Below are 19,467 nucleotides of genomic sequence, written 5' to 3' on the forward strand. Positions count from 1 at the left end.
AAATAAATTTACGCAAGCCACACAACAAAATGGCTTTCATCCTGCCACTCCAGATATGGCCACTGTCAGTGATCGTTGCCTGGCTCAGAACACACAAAGCCAGAAAAATTGCAGAGTAATTACTTAACGGCACCGTTAAGTTCAGAATGTTTGCTATAAAGTGGTTTGGAGATGTGACCCTTCAACAAAATGGGTCACAAGCTTTCCTTTGATGCGAAGGTGAGTAGATTTACATGTATAAATAAATGACACCTCTCGTGGGACAAATTTTTGGCCAGTCTACAGCCTGGAAATTACATGGCTGGAAAGTTGGGTTGTGTGGCTGGAACAGTTATCGCTGCATAATTTAAATAAACATGTTAATGCAGATTTATAATGAGCTGTTTGTTGAAGGTACGTTAAAGTTACTGCGCTATGCTACTCATCAAAATACGGAAACATCAGTCGGTATCCACCAAACTTCGTATGATAACCCTAATCATACAAGTAAGCTTTTATCTAAAAATACCCATAGTTATGGTTGTGGTAGGAGGTTGAACTCGCCGCTTTGCAGTGCTTGAAGTCTTTCCTCATTTATTAGATTTCTTATCACAACTTGTGAACAATAAACAATTAGTCCGATAGTATCAAGTTCTTCGTCGTGTTGCAGTGTTTATCTAGGGAATGCAGGCAAGCTTATTTACTTATGAATTTAGTACACGCCCGATATCAGTAATGACTGCTGATGTCATTTTTTCGCCTGCTGAAGCCATTCGCTGTGGCGATGTGCCACAGCAATGAAGGCTCAGTTTTCCGGGATTTATTTTATTTTCCTCAGACGTTTTCTTTGAACAACTGCCATTCCCGGTCGACATCCCTTGGTAACAAAGTGTGACCGTGTTTAGGTTAATGCGCGTTTAATTACAAAATGACGTGGCGTGGAAGTAACCAAACAGGTTTTTTTGCGTTTTTCTCAAACTCAATGTGTGAATGAGGTAGCCTTCTTTGGCACCTCGTCAATTCGTGCTCACAAGCACCAGCTGCTTGAAATTCATACTGTCTATTGGAAACATAATGAACTCAAAATCCGTGTCTTGGATTTCTGTTATATGCTTTGATTTGTTTGTTATGCGCTCTTGAAGGTGTTAGACTAAAGTGCTTTTCAAGGAATTGTAATTGTCACGCTATATAATTTGAATGGAGATGCAGAGAAAAAATCGCAGGCACGGATTTGAAGGATATTGTCAAGACTTGTAAATGAACAAATTTCAACCGGAAATCTTGCAACATGTTCACTTTTTTGGAAGGTTCAGCAAAACACTTGTCACATGATTCTTATGCAAATAATGACCGTGTACTGTGCTCGGTCGAATTTCTCTATATCAGGGCTTTCGGAAAATATATACCTTTTGGGGTTTAGGAGTTCTTCAAATGAGAAATAAAAATCTGAAAATGTCTAAAAGGTATCTATCTACCTTAAGTTGAACTTCTGCTGACCAACTCATACATTTTCTGGATCAAATCTTATTACCGAACTACACAAGGCCCCAGATATTTTGTGTTTGTTTGACAGGGTTGTTGTTGAAGCCGAAACTTCTGATAGTCCTGTGTGTTATGATAAAAATTCTGGTATTCTCATACCTAAGTGGAGCCTCCAGATGTCTTGGTTGATGACGCCCTGGCTATAAAACATCAGATAGTGATTTCAAAGTCATATCATGCTGAAGTATTGCGCTTTGCCTATGATACCCCAGGCCCCTAGGCTGGTCATGTAGTAGTCAGGAAGACCTATCATAAAACTCTCAGTCATTTTTACTGGCCTAGTCTCAGGCAGGATATCACGCAAGTCAAATGGTAGGAAAGCAAAATTAGACCATTCCAAATACCCCTTTACAGCCTATTTGTGCATTTCAAGATCCGTTTAGTAGGATACTTATAGACTGTGTTGGACCCCTACCTTAAACTAAAGATCAGGAAATGAGTTTATGCTGACAAGAGTATGTATATCTACGCGATTCCCAGAAGCATACGACTGAGAAACATATAGGCAAAAACTATATTGAAAGTGTTAGTAAATTTTTTCACTGTATTTGGCCTACCTAAATGTGTCCAGTCCGATCAAGCCTCCAATTTTGTCAGGAATTTTTCAACAAGTAATGGATCACCTAGGCATTAAACAGTATAGGTCCTCTGCCTATCACCCAGAAGTCAGAGTGCTCTCGAGCGATTTTGTCAAACTTTGAGAAATATTTCTTAGGACCAACTGTTTTCAAACTGAGAAACAGTGGGATGAAGGAATTCATTGTCTCCTCTTTGCTGATAGAGATTTAATTCAATAGTCTCCTGGTTTTATCCCATTGGAGCTTGTATTTGGACATACAGTCCGTGGCCAATCTAAGGTTTTAAAAGGGAAATTTTTATCAGACAATGATAATTAACTGAATATTTTGCAATATGTATCAGAATTTCGTACAAAACTTACAAAGCCATCTGAATTAGCTATAGAAAATCTTGACTCATCTCAGCAGTATTTAAAAGTTGAATACGATTATAACAGCTCAATATGGAAGTTCGAACCTGGTCTAAAGGTTCTTGTTCTTCCTCCGGTTCATGGCAAACCACTCCATGCTCTTTTCTTTGGCCTTATTTCATTATTAAGAAATAAAGTGATTTAAATTACATCTTAATAAGTTCTGATAGGCGCAAAGAAAACAGTTATGCCGCATGAATATGCTTAAGCCATATTTAGAGATAACCCTACTGTAATACAACCTGTCAGTGCAGTCAGTTGACACCATTATAAAGGTATTGATAAAGAAACTGACTTGAGTGAAAATACTTGAAATTCAAAGCTTGGATTGGTCAAACTGCAGAATTCAAAAATCCTAGAAAATTCTGAGGCTACGTCGATACACCTCCAGCATAACAACAACAACAGGTGAAAGAACTGCTCCATGAATATAAACACCTGTTCAAGATGTTCAACGAGGACAAACGTCATTACATGACGTTGATGTCGGTGACAGTAAGCCTGTGAAACATCATCCATTCAGACTGAATCAAACGAAAGCAAAATACCCCCAGGAAGTCAAATATCTGCTGGAGGATGCCTTTATTCAACCTAGTAACAGGAACTGGAGTTCACCGTCCATACTTGTGCCAAAACCTGGTAGAAGCTACCGTATGTATACTGACTACAGGAAAGTGAACACTTTTACAAAGACAGACACTTTCCTAATCCCGGGATTGATGACTACGTTGTTCGAGGGGGAAAGTCAAGTGTCTGACAAAATTTGATCTACTCAAGGGATTCTGGCAAGTCCCTCTGATGGATCTTGCAACGAAATATCCGCCTTTGTTAGACCTGATGGATTGTTCCAGTACAAGGTAGTGCCACTTGGAATAACGAACTTGCCTGCAACGTTCCAACACATGATTATCGACGACATATCTGAATCAGAAAGATGTAAAGCGTATGTCGACGATGTTGTCCTGTACAGCGACACCTGGGAGGAACACATCAAACTCATGCGGAAGTTTTTTGAGAGACTGAGCAAAGGAATGTTGAATGTCAACCTCGCCAAAACTGAGTTTGGCCGAACAAGGGTGACTTACCTTGGACACACTGTATGGCAGGGTGAAGTAAAACCTATCGATGCCAAAATCGGTGCCATTTCAATTTCGTTTCCCATACCAAATTGCAAGAGACAACTAATGTGCTTTATTGGTATGGCTGGTTACTACAGAAATGCCATCTAAATTTCTCCTCCATTACCGAGCCTTCAGCTAACTTACTTAAAAAAGGTAAAGTTTGTTTGGTTAGATCAATGCCAACAGGCATTTGATAAACTTAAAGGCAGGGGGAGCCTATAAATACCCCCTATCTCCCTGGGCATTCATAATCCAACATGAGTGGCACATGGTAACAGCGTCAACGAATGCTCCCGAAAACCTGGAGCTTTCAACAACCATGGTGTAAATTCAAGCACTGTTCCAACATATTACGTTTTGTGAATACTTGTGGCATCACCTTGTTGGTGAAATTCCTCTCATTTTTTCCATTTTAAGTTGATTTTTGATGCCAAAACTGCTTCGATGCTGTGTTCGAAGTTTCCAACAAACAATAGATGAAAGCATTCAAACAGCTGCCAATCACGAGGGGACGCGCAAAGGTGCAAAACGATCAAACGTTTGTTATGTACATCGGATCGATTACGATGTCAACAATGAATAAACGATTCTTACTACTGAGCAAAATAATTGACCAACGGTTACTGAGTAGGATTCTCAGATGAGTTTAGACACAGACGGACTGCTTCATGGTTTCAAGCAGATTGCCTCTCCTTGTTTGTTTGTTGATCTGTGTACCTGTAGGCCTATGAATGGGTGATGTTTATGTTGACCTGCAGTACGATATTTTACGATAGATCTCTTTTGGAAGTATGTTGTGTCCTAGCCCTGCGTACTATGCCATGTGTTCCCGGCGTTATACAGCCTCCCACCACGGCTCTGCTGATTGCCATAGACGAAACCGGCAACATGCGGATCCAATTTGGACGGAGCACGAAAAACTACTTTTCTAACTGTTTTCGGCCGAAATCAACTCGATTCCGATCTATGCAGCCTACACAAATCACTCAACTGCTCACAGACTGCGAAAAATGCTCTCGTGCCGTCCAAAACCGTTGTTTGCTGGCGATGCATGGTCAATGGCCCATGCAGTGGACGGCCATTGGATACGTTCATGCCACGATTATACAGGTGCCCATGAGCTGCATTATTTCCTGTCAGGTCGGGGCGATGAAACTAAATCGTGATTGATTCATCTCTGTCGGATTTGACCAAAAAGAGACACTTGACATAGATTATAGCATCAAATGTTGACCGTTCAGACTGAAAGATGATGAAATGTCTGAAGATTGCTGTGATGTCATTCTTCTCTATACGTTTTTCTGAGCTTGCTTTTTACCAAATATTATCTGACGGTTTTTTTTTAAATGATCAAATCGTAATCAACTTTTCTTTCCCAACCAGGGCACAACATTACCTTTTTTACTTTCTTAGTAACCCAGGATTCATTTAATTCGCAGATTAATAGACTCTTATGTTTTTCCTCGCTTGTCTGTGACTGATTTTGCTACCCTGATATCGATATTGCATTCGTATTCAGCTGGGCGTCTTGAAACTTATGTCATTCACTGAAATATTTTTCGGACAAACTCAAGAAATTCGACAACTACTAAGGAATAGTCGGCAAAATTTACAGGGACTAGCAATAATAATTATGGTCATTTACCGTCATTAACTAAGCGGACTCGCTTTGCGGAAGTAGTATACATCGATCTGAGTTCCCATTTTTACCCTACAGTGTGAGTGTAATTGTATTCGAACAAGTGAGATATTATGCTGTTCCGAGTGGCCTGGAGATTTTTTATAATATATAATAAATTGACCCTATCAAAATTACTCTGTTTTACATTGCTTGGATATTGATATTTTTTCTATTCTTTTTTACTTTTGATTTGAAGTCTTTTGATTCTCCATGGGCGGCAGCACATGTACGGTTACAACCATCATGTGATCACCGGAGTGTGATTGTAAAGTTGTCGAGGAGTTATTCAGAAAAAAAAGCATTTTGTATTTAGAGGCTGCAGCTCGGGATTTTTCAAGATAAACTACCCATTATACATTTCCTACATCTTTGAAACGGGGTACGGTAATCTTTCATGTGATGAAAATTTTTTGAACGTCTTTGCAATGTGTTCCCATGAAGAGTGTGAACTGATTCTTTGCTTGTAAAAATCGTCAGAAATGGTCCAGTGACCATGATAAAATAGACACAGATGTAAAACCATTGCGAGGAAGATAGTAAGAAATTCACATTGCAATATTTGCTGTCGTCTTTCTCAGCAGGAATAATCAATTTTTACACGTTGTGTATATGAACAGCAAGCAGGTGTTCTGCGGTCAATTGCTTGTATCATTATGATCTTGATCGCAGCTATTTGGTGAGAAGACAGTGGGTACTTATAATCTCGCAATATTATTGATATCATGTCTTTGTATTGGAAATTTTCGATCGGAGGCAGCTCAAATCAACATCCGTGGTATATTGGGAATAGTGTTCTCACTGGACACCGAACTACCTGCTATCAACAGTACGTTATGTACCATCGGCGGTAACACATTGGTCGTAATCTTGTCCTTTTCTGTCCCGCCTTTTGTACCGTCCAGAAATTTCAAAGCTAGAATTTTTTACCCTGACATATAATACAGCGACCTTGCACACTAATGATCATTCCACTGTTTCTGTTGGGGTTTGTTAGTTTTTTAATTTGCTCCTTGGCCCCGTTGAGATTGTTTCAATACGGTACACAGTTTGAATTTTTTCAAGGTAAATTTAGTATATTCCCAGTTTTTGGGGTAAAGTTGTCTGGAGTGAAAGTTTGACTTGACGCTGATAGAGTAGACGTCGAGCCCTGCATAGTTGACTAAGATCCGGTCGGTTTGGGGTCGTTTAGTCCAGAAACCTGCAAAGTTCTGTATGATCACCGTTCGGCATTTGGGTGTTTTAACTCAACTATATATAGTTGTACACGTAGTTCCATGGGCTTTCCACTGTCCCTTGTTACGAGCTATGTTCAAAGTGCGTCAAGCTACGAATATTTTCATGTATGGATCCCAAGTTACAGACATCGGTGAAGTACCGGGTACATTGATCTTGTTCAAAACCACTGCCTGTCTGTTCCTCGTGTTGTTTTTGTGTCCCTAACGTCGACTGGCTCTATGTGTGTACACACATAGCTGTCAGCATTAAGATTTCCTGGATAAATAGATACACTTATAGTTTATTCCGCCTCTGACGCAAAGATACACACTGTTTTACATATGCCACTCCTAGGCCCTGGGATCGATTTCTTCTTGGTCTTCTGGCCAGAGGTCCATATATCTTTCTTTCATGATTATGACTTTGTTTGTGTACCGTCTATTTACTGTCTGTTCTGTGCTGTTTTGTGTCTATGTTTACAACTATTGTCTTGCGAATTCCGACCTACTGTCATTGGATTATGGATTGGTATGATTGCGATTATTTTTCCATACCTTTAAAGCCATACTTTAAAGTGCTCCAGTCTTGTCTGCACCAGATTTCAGTTTGCCATTCAAATTTGATGCTTGTGATGTGGCTGCTGGTGCTGTTCTATTGCAAGATGATAGTCATGGGGTAAACCACCCTGCTTGCTACTTTTCATGCAAATTTAACTAATCCCAGAAACACTACTCTGGAATTGAAAGATAGAGTTTATCTCCGATATTGGTTTACATCATTTTGAAGTTTATGTTACTTTGAAAAATCAGCCAGTATTGGTTCATATTGATCACAACCCTCTTGTTTTTCTGCAGAGATTGTTAAAATGGAGTTTGATGTTACAGGATTTAACCTTGACATCAGACATATCAAAGGCAGGAGAGAGACAATTTGATTATGGACTGTCTCGTGTTAGAGTATATCATTTTTCACACTTTAATATTACGTTAGTAAAACATATTTTTTTTTGTTTGAAAGATTTATTTTAAAGAGGGAGTGTTATAAGGTCATTCTCTGCCATCAGTAACCTGAGTTTAATTAGTCTAGAACATTCTTCTTCTTAAGGTCGATCTCCTCCATTACCTTGAATTCAGTTAGTCGTGTTTACTTCAAGAAAAGAATAGAACAGTAATTAGCATATCAATAGAAGTTCTAGATTGTTCTTATATTCTCTAGATCGAATCATTCGGCTTGAATTTGGCAGCACAGGTTTTCAGGTAGAATTCGGGATCACTTCAGCAGTAATTACTTCAAGACCTTCACTCTCATTCTGGATTTATTCTGTGAGTTTTGCATTGATCAACCTCAAGCCTGCAAGCCAAAGGATTTCTCACTCATCAGTCTGTCTGACTCAACTCTGGATCTTTGTGCCATCCCAGCTGAGATACGTAGCCTGTAAACATTTACAGTTTGTTCCATATCACTTAATTAAGTGATTATTTTCAATAAATTTTATTTTAAAGGAAATCGCTAAATTCATCGTCTTTTTCTGACGTAACAGCAATTAGCTTTTTACAACTTACGTAGACGTATCATAAGCAGAGGTATATAATAAATTATTTGCCATGCCCTAGGGCCTGAGTGATACTTAAGTTAAAGCTTTATGTCTAATGTCTAAGATAAAGAAATAAAATCGCCTCTTTTTTGGTGCAATATGACTAAATGGGTTGAATACCAACTATTTATTAGTTGCATATGTATGTGAGTTTGAGGGTTTCGACAAATACGGAATACCATAGTTTACAATGCGTAAAACAGTATTACCTCATGGTTTCAGAAAGACTAGTACAAATGTCTAATTAACGATGTTAACAGAATTATCTATTACTTGTACAATACGTGCCAAAAAAGGAAACGTATGTACGATACGGATACTTATACAGTACGGTACAGTACGGAACAGGTATGGTACGGTACGGTTCAGGTACTGATCTGGTACATGCACATTCATTTTAACCCTATTGCACGGTACGATACAATACAATACGGTATGGTACGGTCTGGTGATATTTGACATAGCCCCATTGGCCAACATTCACACCCTATCTGACCCTTGACGATAAGACGGCCTGAATGATATGTGTCGCTTGTGTAATACGGTTTTCATGTTTGAGATAACTCCATAGTTCCGATATTCAATCTCTTTTCTGACAATATACAAGTTTGACAAGTTATTGTATGTGTCGACTACAGTTCTCGCTCGCCACATGCAATGAAATTTTATGCTATTTTTTCAGTAAGGTACAGTACAGGTACTGTACCTTACCGTACATACGTTTTCATTTTTGACACGTACTGTAGTGTAAAGTAAATGTTTTAGGTATAAGTGATGCTAATGGTTGTTATTCACACAGTGTCTTTTCCTAATACAGAGATTTAATTTTGATCGATTGATTTTTTTGATCAACAATGTTCAGGGAGGCGTGAGTTGGAAAATTGGGTGGCTCAATCTGTCATCATACCAATGCCACTTTACAGAATTTATCGATGAAGGAAACGTTGATGAATGAATTATAATATTCTTCAATTTCCTACTTTTTTACGTTAAGTGTCAAGTATCTCGTATGTTGCTAAAAACGTCAACGTATCAGACAGTGAGCCACCTGTAAACATACCAATGCCATTTTACAGCATTTATCGATGAGGAAATGTTGATGAATGAATTTTAATATTCTACAATTTCCTACTTTTTTCGTTAAGTGTCAAGTGTCTCATGTGCTGCTAAAAGTGTCAACGTATCAGACAGTAAACAAGCAATCAAAGCAGAACAAACGGATAATGCAACCTTACATTTAAATCTGGAAGACCAAACTACCATTCAGATGGCAATAAAAAGGTTATCTAAATGCAAAATACAAACCGACAGCTACACAGCAAGTGGAGGAAGCCCATCACATAGTATCACATTGAATATTAAACTTGACTCTCAAAAAGGTATTGACAAGGCAATAGAGATGTTGACTTCAATCACGGGAGATTTCTATACACACGTACGTATAAGCATTAATATTATTTAATTGGAATTCTGAATCCATCAAAAATTCTTTCATGCCCTTGGTTCTTATGTGTCATTTTCGAAGAGATACTTGAAACTTACAGATAAGTACGTGGCAGGGGGTGCATGTACATAAGGTACTCTGTTCTCTATAAGATTCTAGTATTTCAAGAATGCTATAAAAATCGCTTTCATCTGGTGGAATATTCCATACTGCATATTGCTTCCTTTAGTAACATAACATACGAAAGCATTTGATGAAAGAGTGCTCTTTTTGGACTGGTATTGGATCAAAGGCGCATTTTATTTACCTCATTTAGTTTCAAAATGACTAAATACATATAGATAATTTCATCAAAAGAGCTCCACTCTAAGCACCACATATCATCATTATAGAAGCGCTAGCATTCCATGTTCTATTATGATCTTCTTAAACATTATCCTAATACTTTCAATGATAAGGGTACGTTGAGACAACAGAAAGCAATAAGAGGAGAGACCAAACTATGATAGTGTACAAATCGTGAACTAGTTCCTTGCCAGGGTCTTCTAAATGTCTACTACACCCTAAGATACAAAACAAATAAAAGAATCACCTTGATGATGTAGTGATATGATTGTAGTGTAAGATATGTAGCCTTTTTAACTTCACCTCATCAGTAATTTCTGTGTTCGAAAAAACTAAACAAATTGATCAATTTAACTGGTAGACCTTGCCAATTAATCTTCAAGTTGCCATGTATATTTGATGTGCCTTGTTACAATAATAGTATTGATACATTCTATTTTCATTTTAGCCTTCAATATTAGGCGTATGAAATTGGAATTGTGCATACCAATGTTGATTAAAGTGACGCACATTGATAAAACAACGATCGAGTTGTTGTTCAAGAGTCTTTTTCAGCTCACTCGTCAGCTCGTCAGCTCGTCAGCTCACTGCATTTTTCATGACTTTTCCTGATGATAAACAAAAACGTGATACCGAATGATCAAACTCGAACAAAGTTATGTACGTTAAATATAACAATGAAAAATATTTGCAATTTTTAAGAGAAAACGTAACATGCTGTGATGGATTTTTGCTACATCTTTAGCAGGATGAAATGCCCACATTGCTGCGCCATAAAGAAGGATTGGAAGGATTATACAATCGAAAATATCTAAAGCAATTTTAACAGGAAGAGTGCCAAATTTAAGGAAGCAACTCTTCAAACTGAAAAGGGCTCTATAAGCCTGTTCGCTTAAACACTTCAGGGCATGAAACCATTTCCCAGTCCAGGAGAAAACCACACCTAGATAATTTTGCAAGGAAGTTACCATCAAACATTGCCCATTGTAAAACCATTTTTCATAGTTTTTCAAAGTACCACCTCTTCTAAATACAATAATTTTAGTTTTACCAATATTTACATTTATGTGCCACTAGCTACAATATTCATAAAGTTGATTTAAGAAGCGTTGTAAACCTATTCTCGAGCTACTAATAAGGGTCAATTCATCTGCAAACAGTAAATAAATGATTTTAAGAGACCGACGTCAACGCCGGAAAAATGCTTAGTGTTTCCCAAGGTTTCTCCTTTATCGTTTACAAACATAGTGAACAATAGCGGAGACAATACAGACCGTGTTGGACTCCAAATTTACAGGAAAAAGTATGTAATACCATTTGGTGTTCGTACACTGGCTTTTACATGTTGGTACATTGAAAATATTACCTTGTACATTTTACCCTTTACACCTGATTTAAGCAATTTATAAAACATAGACAAGTGATCAATTCTATCAGACGCTTTTTCGAAATCGATGAAAGCTACATATAACCTCCCCTTTTTGTGTGCTAGATATTTAGAAATAATTGTTTGAAGTATCAAAAGGTTATCTTCAGTACAATATGACTTTCGGAAGCCTGCCTGTTCTTCAACAATCGGATGGTTATTATCCAACCAACAATGCAATCTATTGTCTAGAATGCTACAAAATATCTTGCCAATAATTGGCAACAGAGTAATTCCTTTGTAGTAATTGACACATTCTGTGTCACCCTTTGTATAAATTGGATCAATTACACCCTGAGCCCATTCAGAAGGGAAATTTGAAGTATTTAAAACCACATTGAAAAGTTTGCTAACCATTTCTCGAACTATGGGTGGGCACTTTTTATAAAAATCTGGAGAAACCCCAATATACGAATATGTGAACATGTATGAACTTGAATCATTGTTGACTTTCTTTATAATATCAGAGAAAAATGTCAACATATTTTAGAATGTTGCAAAACTCTCCACTAAGTTTCCATAGATTTTCATGAATCTCAGGTCATCCTAATTTTCAGTTTTGCTTGCAGCCCAACAAAAACTAATCTGGTGAAACAGGCATACACATAAAAAAGACTCGTGAGAACATTCAAAAGGTTGTACGGTCGATATGACGACATTGCGGCCAAATAAGACACCTAGGTCACTCAAATGATTAGCGACAGCATTCCCGGCTTTGGCTTATTAAAGTGATTCATATACTGTATCATTTCAGAAATGTTTAGACAATTTAGGGTCGAATCCTAACTGATGTAGCATGCTAGCAGAGTACGCTTACCCTTTCCGGACTTCTGGTACCTCCGCTAACTACCAGTGTTTCAGGATGGTCCTACTTAAATTTGTAAATCACACATTTTTATGGCCCTTGTAATGTATTAACTTGAATTGAAATGATTATTTGACCAGTTTAATATCATATTACTATCCACTATGCTAGGGAAAGTTAAAAATGGTCAAGTAGTTTCTCGAAAGAATACATTTCCGAATATGTACAATTAGTTTCAGCGAAGAGTTTGCCCTCTACTTTGACAAAACAGACTGTCACACACGCTTAAACCTATTTGATTATAATCAATCAATCACGCTCTATTCACGTTGGCAGTAATCAATATATATGATCATGTTGATGTGGTGTACTCTTGGCTGAGGCTAAGTGACGCAATAAGACTCAGTAAAAGTAACTTTGTTCACTGCTTTTAAAAAAAATATTTCATCACTTGCAACATGCTTTCAATTAACTTTTACTTATACAGTGTATTGAAACATTTGTTTACCTATAGTTTTGATATAAGATAATCAGTAAAAATTACGTGTATAGCGGTCTTAAATCCAGTACAACTGGCGTCTTAAATTTAATGGATGATTATCACTTTATGATAAATTCACAGGAAATAGACAAACCTATCGTCAAGAAATTAAGAGATGAAGACTTGGCTATAATCAAGCAAAGGGCGTTTCAGCATGAGGTAGTATGATTAGCTTGACATTTATCATTCGTGCTGCACTTTACTATATGAATTTTTCGAACTTGACGAGAATACGTAAGTAAATCAGTCGTTTCATATCAGTTGATCGCGAATCTGAAACAATATAAACTTTTGTATTTCCAAGGAGGCTTCGCTGCATAAACATTTTCTTGCAAAGAAAGACACAAATTCTGAGAATGACTGTTGAAATAAGATAAATGATAATGTACATAACTACACACAGTGTCATGCAAATGTGTACTCTTCTAAACGCAAAGTTCAGCTGTTACGTATGAATATTGAAAATGTTGATGAAAAATTCTTGCTTTAAACGTCTCGGCTTAAGAACAAGAACACGACACATCATATTAAATCCTATTTTAATTTAATTTCCAATTTAAAGCATTAAAATTGTTTGATTTTCGTCATTCCTGCAGGGTGTCTCTTGACAACTAGAGAATATTTACTAGGTCTAATGAATGGACTTTTAATAAAAAATTCCGAAGGCTTTTATGTGTTATATCTAAGCTCTCATTACATCAATGAAAAAAATTTCGAGATGTTTTCCCATTAAATGTATGTTTCAACATAAGCATTCTGTGTTTATTGTTACAGGTAGACATTGTACTTGAAGAAAAAGGGTTTCCTGCAAAACTTGTGCTGAAAGGCTTTCGTCCTGATGTTCTTACCGTGCTTAAGGAGGTCGATAAGATTCTTGACAATGTAACCACTAAAATTCACTATCAAGAGAGACAAAAGCTACCAGCTCATAAACCCACATGGATGTATGAAGATCATGGTACCTTCGAAAAGTACGATGAAAGGGTTAGCGGAATAATTGAAAGGGCGTTTGAAGAGGGAGAACAGACTGCGGAATTTCAAGTTGGAGATGGACGGTATCTGATTGATTTCAATAGAATGGTTGACATTGATCTATCGGATCAATCGAACATAGTGGCAGTCAAAAGAGTTGTGAAAGAAAGTAAGTGTTTTCTATCTCTTTATATTGTGTATACCAAGAGTTAGGGGAATAATCGAAATGGCCCATGAGGTCGTAGAATAGACGGTGGAATTTCAAATCGGAGATGAGCAGTCCGAAGTATTTAATAAATTAATTGAGAATGACATATTCAATGGGTCCTCAGCAGTCTCCATCAAAAGAGTTGTGAAAGAAAGTAGTTGTTTTCTCGTCCCCTGTATTTTACATACTTAGAAAATCTCCATACAACAATAAACCAGTGAAGTACTGATGAGAACATTTATAAAACTGGCCAAACACAACGTAGATATCAACGGGAATGTATCTAGTATGATTGGAAAGATTGTTAGAAGTGATTATAGTTGTTTTGAATAAACGCACACACGAGACATCCGTTTTACATTCTGCCTACAATTTGTACAATTTGTATGCTCAAGACGGATGCTTCCCGATGTATGTTTATACTATAATCGTTCAAGTTGTAACCAGATGTCCTGTCGTCTGTTGCTATCTGTCTTTGCTTTGGCCAATTTTATTGTTGTTCTTATCAGTAATTCACGTTGGTTGAGTTGTAACTCTTAATAAAGTGGCATTCGTCTCCTTATCGTGTTTCATTAATCTTTTTAGGAATCCATGCGCTTCCTGATTATTGGGATTATATGCTTCCAACCCATCGATCCAAAAGTGTAATTCTTAATCCACTGTCAAAGGAATACAAAGAGATCGATACCCTTTTCAGGAAGACATACACTCCAAGAATGACAGTACAGGTATGTCAGCAATCGTTCACTCTAATAATATTAAAATTGTAACTATAACACAATTGGAACTAATTTAGGATAATTGGATGGTGAAGTAAGTCGATTTAATCTACAAATGTTATGCCATCTGGTTTTCTAATTATATTACACGCTTGTTTTTATGAGTAAATTGCGATATTGCAATATTCAGCTATATGGCACCTAACACTTTTGAGAAATTTACAAAGTATGAAAATCCAATTATCCCAAATTAGTTCCAATCGTGTTCTATGTTCTTTATACTTTATACTTTATACTTTATACTTTATTGTACATAAAAACATGGAAAATTGTCTTTAAACATCAGGACCGCTATAAAAACACCAAATACGGACAACACCATACAATTGGTACAGACAAACACAACACTATATTAAAAGTTCCTACTTAAAATGGTGTTTGCTCTGGTTCTCCTGATGGAATCAGACATATTCATATTTAAAACAGCAACTGCTGACGGTATAAATGACTTCTTAAAAAGATTCTTCCTAGCCCTGGGCACAAGTAGACGGCGTCCCGAAGGCAGATATTGAAACTTGTCATTCAATGGGTGAGATTTATCACCAAGAATGGATAAACCTTTCCTACGAAGAGCATAAGTATACAGTTCTCCAAGATCTTTTAACTTTGTCCCGACAAGTCGACTACATATGTTTACAATTTTCGTTAGTCGCATTCTCTCTTTAACAGAAATATGACCAAACCATGTGACAATTTTATAAGTTAGAATACTTTCAATACAGCAACGATATACAGAAACAAGGATGTGACTGCTAACTTTGAAACTCTTTAGCTTCCTCAGAATAAATATTCGTTGGTGAGCTTTCTTATAAATTTTGTCTGTATTCTCTTTGAAACTTAACTTCTGGTCTACTATGGACCCTAGATATGGAAATGATGATACTATTTCAACCTGTTGGTTGTCAATGGTAACAGATTCTACTTTTTCTAGCTTTCTGCCATTATTAAGAACCAACTCTTTCGTTTTTTTGATATTTAAGGTAAGAAAACTGTCTTTGAACCATGAACACAGGCGATTAATTTCAGGAAAGTAGCGTGACAAGGATACTTCGCCTTTTAATCTGGCAACTAGTGCCATGTCATCAGCAAACTTAAGCAGAGTCAACAAATTATCCGATAACATGATTTCGTTCGTGTAAATTGAAAAGAGTACAGGAGAGAGGACGCAACCTTGTGGCGCGCCAGTATTCAACGTTAGTTCATCGGACATTGTACCATTTAAATTTACACGTTGAGGTCGATCGCTTAAAAACTGCCTTATCCAGAGAATGATAGAATGATTAACGCCTAAATCCAATAGTCTTTTTATCAAAAGGTATGGTTGTATTGTATTAAAAGCGGAGGAAAAATCCATGAAAAGAATGCGTACATAATTGGCTGGATGCTCAAGATGGTCAGCGATTAGATTTACTAACATTAGACTAGTGTCCTCTACCCCTCTTCTGGGCTTGTAGGCAAATTGTAATGGATCCAAGCGATCAGCCACAGATGCCGTCAACTTGTTACTAACCAACCTTTCCATACATTTAGCAAGTATCGAGGTCAAGGCCACAGGTCGATAGTCATTTAGTTGTTTTGGGTGTGGTTTCTTTGGGACAGGGATCACAGTGGATAATTTCCATGATCGCGGTACATAGTGGGTGTTCAAAAACAGTTGAAATAAACGGGTAAATACGTGACTTAACTGATAGGCACATGTTTTGAGGACTCTACCCTTCAGACCATCTGGACCAGAGGCTTTAAAAGGGTTGAGTTTCAGAAAAGAATTGACGACCTCTTCCTCTTTAACGTTAATTGGCGAAGGAATGAGAAGTTGACATGTCATTTCGCATTCTTTCTTAAAATCATGTACATGAAATCTTGCATAAAACTGATTTAATTTGTGTGCAAAACCTGTCGGATCCTCGGTACATATTCTGTTTTTCTTACGGTGTTTACCAATCATCATATTAAGACTTTTCCATGCATCTTTCGCCTTTCCAATTCGTAGATTTTTCTCAACTTTATCTTTATAATTAATTTTAGCTTGTCGAACCTCACTCCTAAATTCTTTCATTACCTCTTTAACCTTAATTAAGTACTTGGTCTTTCAGTATAAAACACGGAAAGTTAGTTGTTCAACATTGCAAGCTACTGAGAGAAAAACCTTGGCATTTGAATAATATGACAGAGCCCCATGACCTGTTAGTGCAAGCCCACCATGCTAGCGGTATTTGCATATCATTGAGTGCTGCGGCGACTTCGGTAGCAGTCCCTCACGTTCGCTCGTGAAAGGACAGCCAAATCCACCTCAGCACAAGTCTAAATAGTGGTAGAACCCGGATGTAGACTCGCTCGCTACGGCATCGCGAGTTTTCTGGCTCTTCTTTTTTTCGCCTTTTTGCGGCGTTGAACGTTTTTTTTTCGTCATTTTTTTGGCAATTGCCCTGTTGATTGACTATTTGAGCTGTCAAGTCTGTGCGATCTGAGCGGATCTACTCCCTCCTCGCGGCGATTTTTCTGTCGTTTTCGTTTCTTCGTCGTTGTTAGCTCCGTGAGCTTGTACTTGACAATGGCCGAAGGTGTTAATCAAGACTTTCAGCAACCACCTGTTGAATGGACAACCGTCGGTCATGGCGGTCAGCCTGAACGTCGTGAGTTCACTGTCTTTATCTTTGAACGATCATTTATTGACTTTGGAGAGTCAAAGAGGAACCCTCTGACTACTGAAGAACTTTATCATAGTTTGATCCAGGATATTCACTTCGAGAATTTGATCTCTGTACAAAAAGTACGCGCTCTGTGGCGTATTTACGTCAGAGACAGGCAATGCCAGCTGCAACTATTGAACAATGGTATCACAATCCGAGGAAAAGCTGTAGACATTCTCGAGCACAACCCGTTTTCTCTCGCAAGCAGAATGCGTGCCTTAGGGGCAACCCGAATCCGAGTGAGAGATCTTCCGCATTCTGTGGATGACAGCGCTCTACGCGACACTCTTATAGAGCAAGGATGTAACATTATGTCGGAAATTGTGCGAGAAAGAATCAGATACAATGGAAAGCTGACAAATTGTTTTAATGGTGACCGTGTGGTATACGTGGAGTTACCGACAGATTTTACACTACCCCGTACGGGGCTGAAAGTCTGCGGTTTTCCGATACGCTGTTTTCATCCTGGGCAGAATGTACCAATCAGAAGACCTGCGTACCCTGAAGATCCCCACTCTCCCTATTCGGCACCGGATAACATGTCTACTCACAACACATTGTGCGAAATAGTAACTCTGGGTTTGATACAAAGCATGCAAAGAACAATGATCTCAATGCGCGGCGTCGCAATGGTAATCATCCGTCTCAACCCGATTCCGACGGCCGTCGAAGCGATGGACAACGTTATCGTCATGCGCAAGGAGTCGAAGAATATCGCCGTACTCAAGTGAGTCCAACTACTGAAAGTTTACAAGTGATTGACGATGCCCATCAGCGTTTTGTTGCCTCAACGCATGAAGATTCTACAGACACTCCGAACATGGACAGCCTTTCTACGTCGTCAGGTAGCTCAGAGACTCTGTGTCAAATACCAACAGCCAAAACAGATAATAGTACTGCTACAATAGCTATACCTTATAATACGCAGACTAAAAGTAAGAATGACACTTGTAATGAACCAGAAAGTCAAGCCGCCACCAATACACAAGGTAAAAGAAGTACATATAAAATTCAAAGTTTCTTTAAATCAAGTCAAAAATCGAAAGCAAAAATCAATCAAAATGAAACCAATTCTACTCCAAAGGATCATAGGCAGACACGTTCAAAATCAAAGAAGTAATTTATGTGTTTTAATTTGTTGCTCTTTATATCTTAGTTCTTTGTGTTTTTACTAGCTTGATATCATGGAAAGCATCAACATATTATCAGTTAATGTCAAGGGTATACGTGATAAATCAAAGCGTACAAAGTTTTTAAAATGGATCAAGCGTCAAAAAAGCGACTTGTGTTTATTGCAAGAGACGTATTTAACACCGGAATTAGCAAATCAATTTCAGAAGGAATGGGGTGGAAGTTGCTTTCACTCATTTGCAATAACAAATCACAGTAGAGGTGTTTCTGTTCTTGTTAACCGTAATTTACATTATGAATGTCTTCATGTTGCATCTGACCAGGACGGAAGAGTTCTCCTTGTGAATCTCAAGATTAGTAATTTTTGTCTTTCATTGATCAACATATATGCACCAAATAACCCAAAACAAAGATTGTCATTTTTTACCAACCTTACCACCTGGATTAGTGAACATGATCTTTATAATGTTATTATTGGAGGGGATTTTAATACCGTTTTGAATCCGGAGTTGGACAAAAACGGTGGTAAAAAACCCGATCAAACAGTCTCATGGTATATTCAAAATAGTATGTGTAAGAACTTTCAGCTCATTGATATTTGGAGAGTACAACATCAAAATTGTAAGCAGTATACATGGCGTCAGACTCAACCAGTTGTGGCATGTCGACTAGATTATTTTTTGGTGTCCAAAACCTTAACCTGCAAAACTCTAAAGTCCTCTATAAAATCGTGTTTTCTGTCTGACCACCAGGCGATATTTCTCAACTTATCCACGTGTTCTGTCGAAAGGGGACCAGGACTTTTTCGATTAAATATTTCTGTACTAGACGACTCGGAATATATCAAGGGTGTTAAAAGAGTGGTAGAAGATACAGTGTCTGAATTAATGATATTTCGAAAAGCTCCTATGGGACATCATAAAAAAGAGAATTAAACATTTTAGTATACTGTACTCCCAAAATGCATCCGCAAAAAGGAAAAACAGGTACAATGAACTTGAGAAAG

At 37.7% G+C, this 19,467-nt stretch overlaps 1 protein-coding gene across 1 annotated transcript in view; it reads left to right on the forward strand.

Moving 5' to 3' along the window:
- The window catches only part of LOC139143167 (protein mono-ADP-ribosyltransferase PARP14-like), a 39,835-nt gene that overhangs the window by 11,838 nt on the left and 8,530 nt on the right, over positions 1 to 19,467 (forward strand). The window contains exons 3-7 of the mRNA XM_070713302.1: positions 3,287 to 3,616; positions 9,266 to 9,555; positions 12,763 to 12,840; positions 13,456 to 13,822; positions 14,447 to 14,589. Coding sequence (XP_070569403.1) covers positions 3,287 to 3,616; positions 9,266 to 9,555; positions 12,763 to 12,840; positions 13,456 to 13,822; positions 14,447 to 14,589 — 1,208 coding nt within the window. The remainder of the gene's footprint in view (positions 1 to 3,286; positions 3,617 to 9,265; positions 9,556 to 12,762; positions 12,841 to 13,455; positions 13,823 to 14,446; positions 14,590 to 19,467) is intronic.

Source organism: Ptychodera flava, chromosome 11 (genome assembly GCF_041260155.1).
Source record: "Ptychodera flava strain L36383 chromosome 11, AS_Pfla_20210202, whole genome shotgun sequence".
In the NCBI taxonomy this organism is placed as follows: Eukaryota; Metazoa; Hemichordata; class Enteropneusta; family Ptychoderidae; genus Ptychodera; species Ptychodera flava.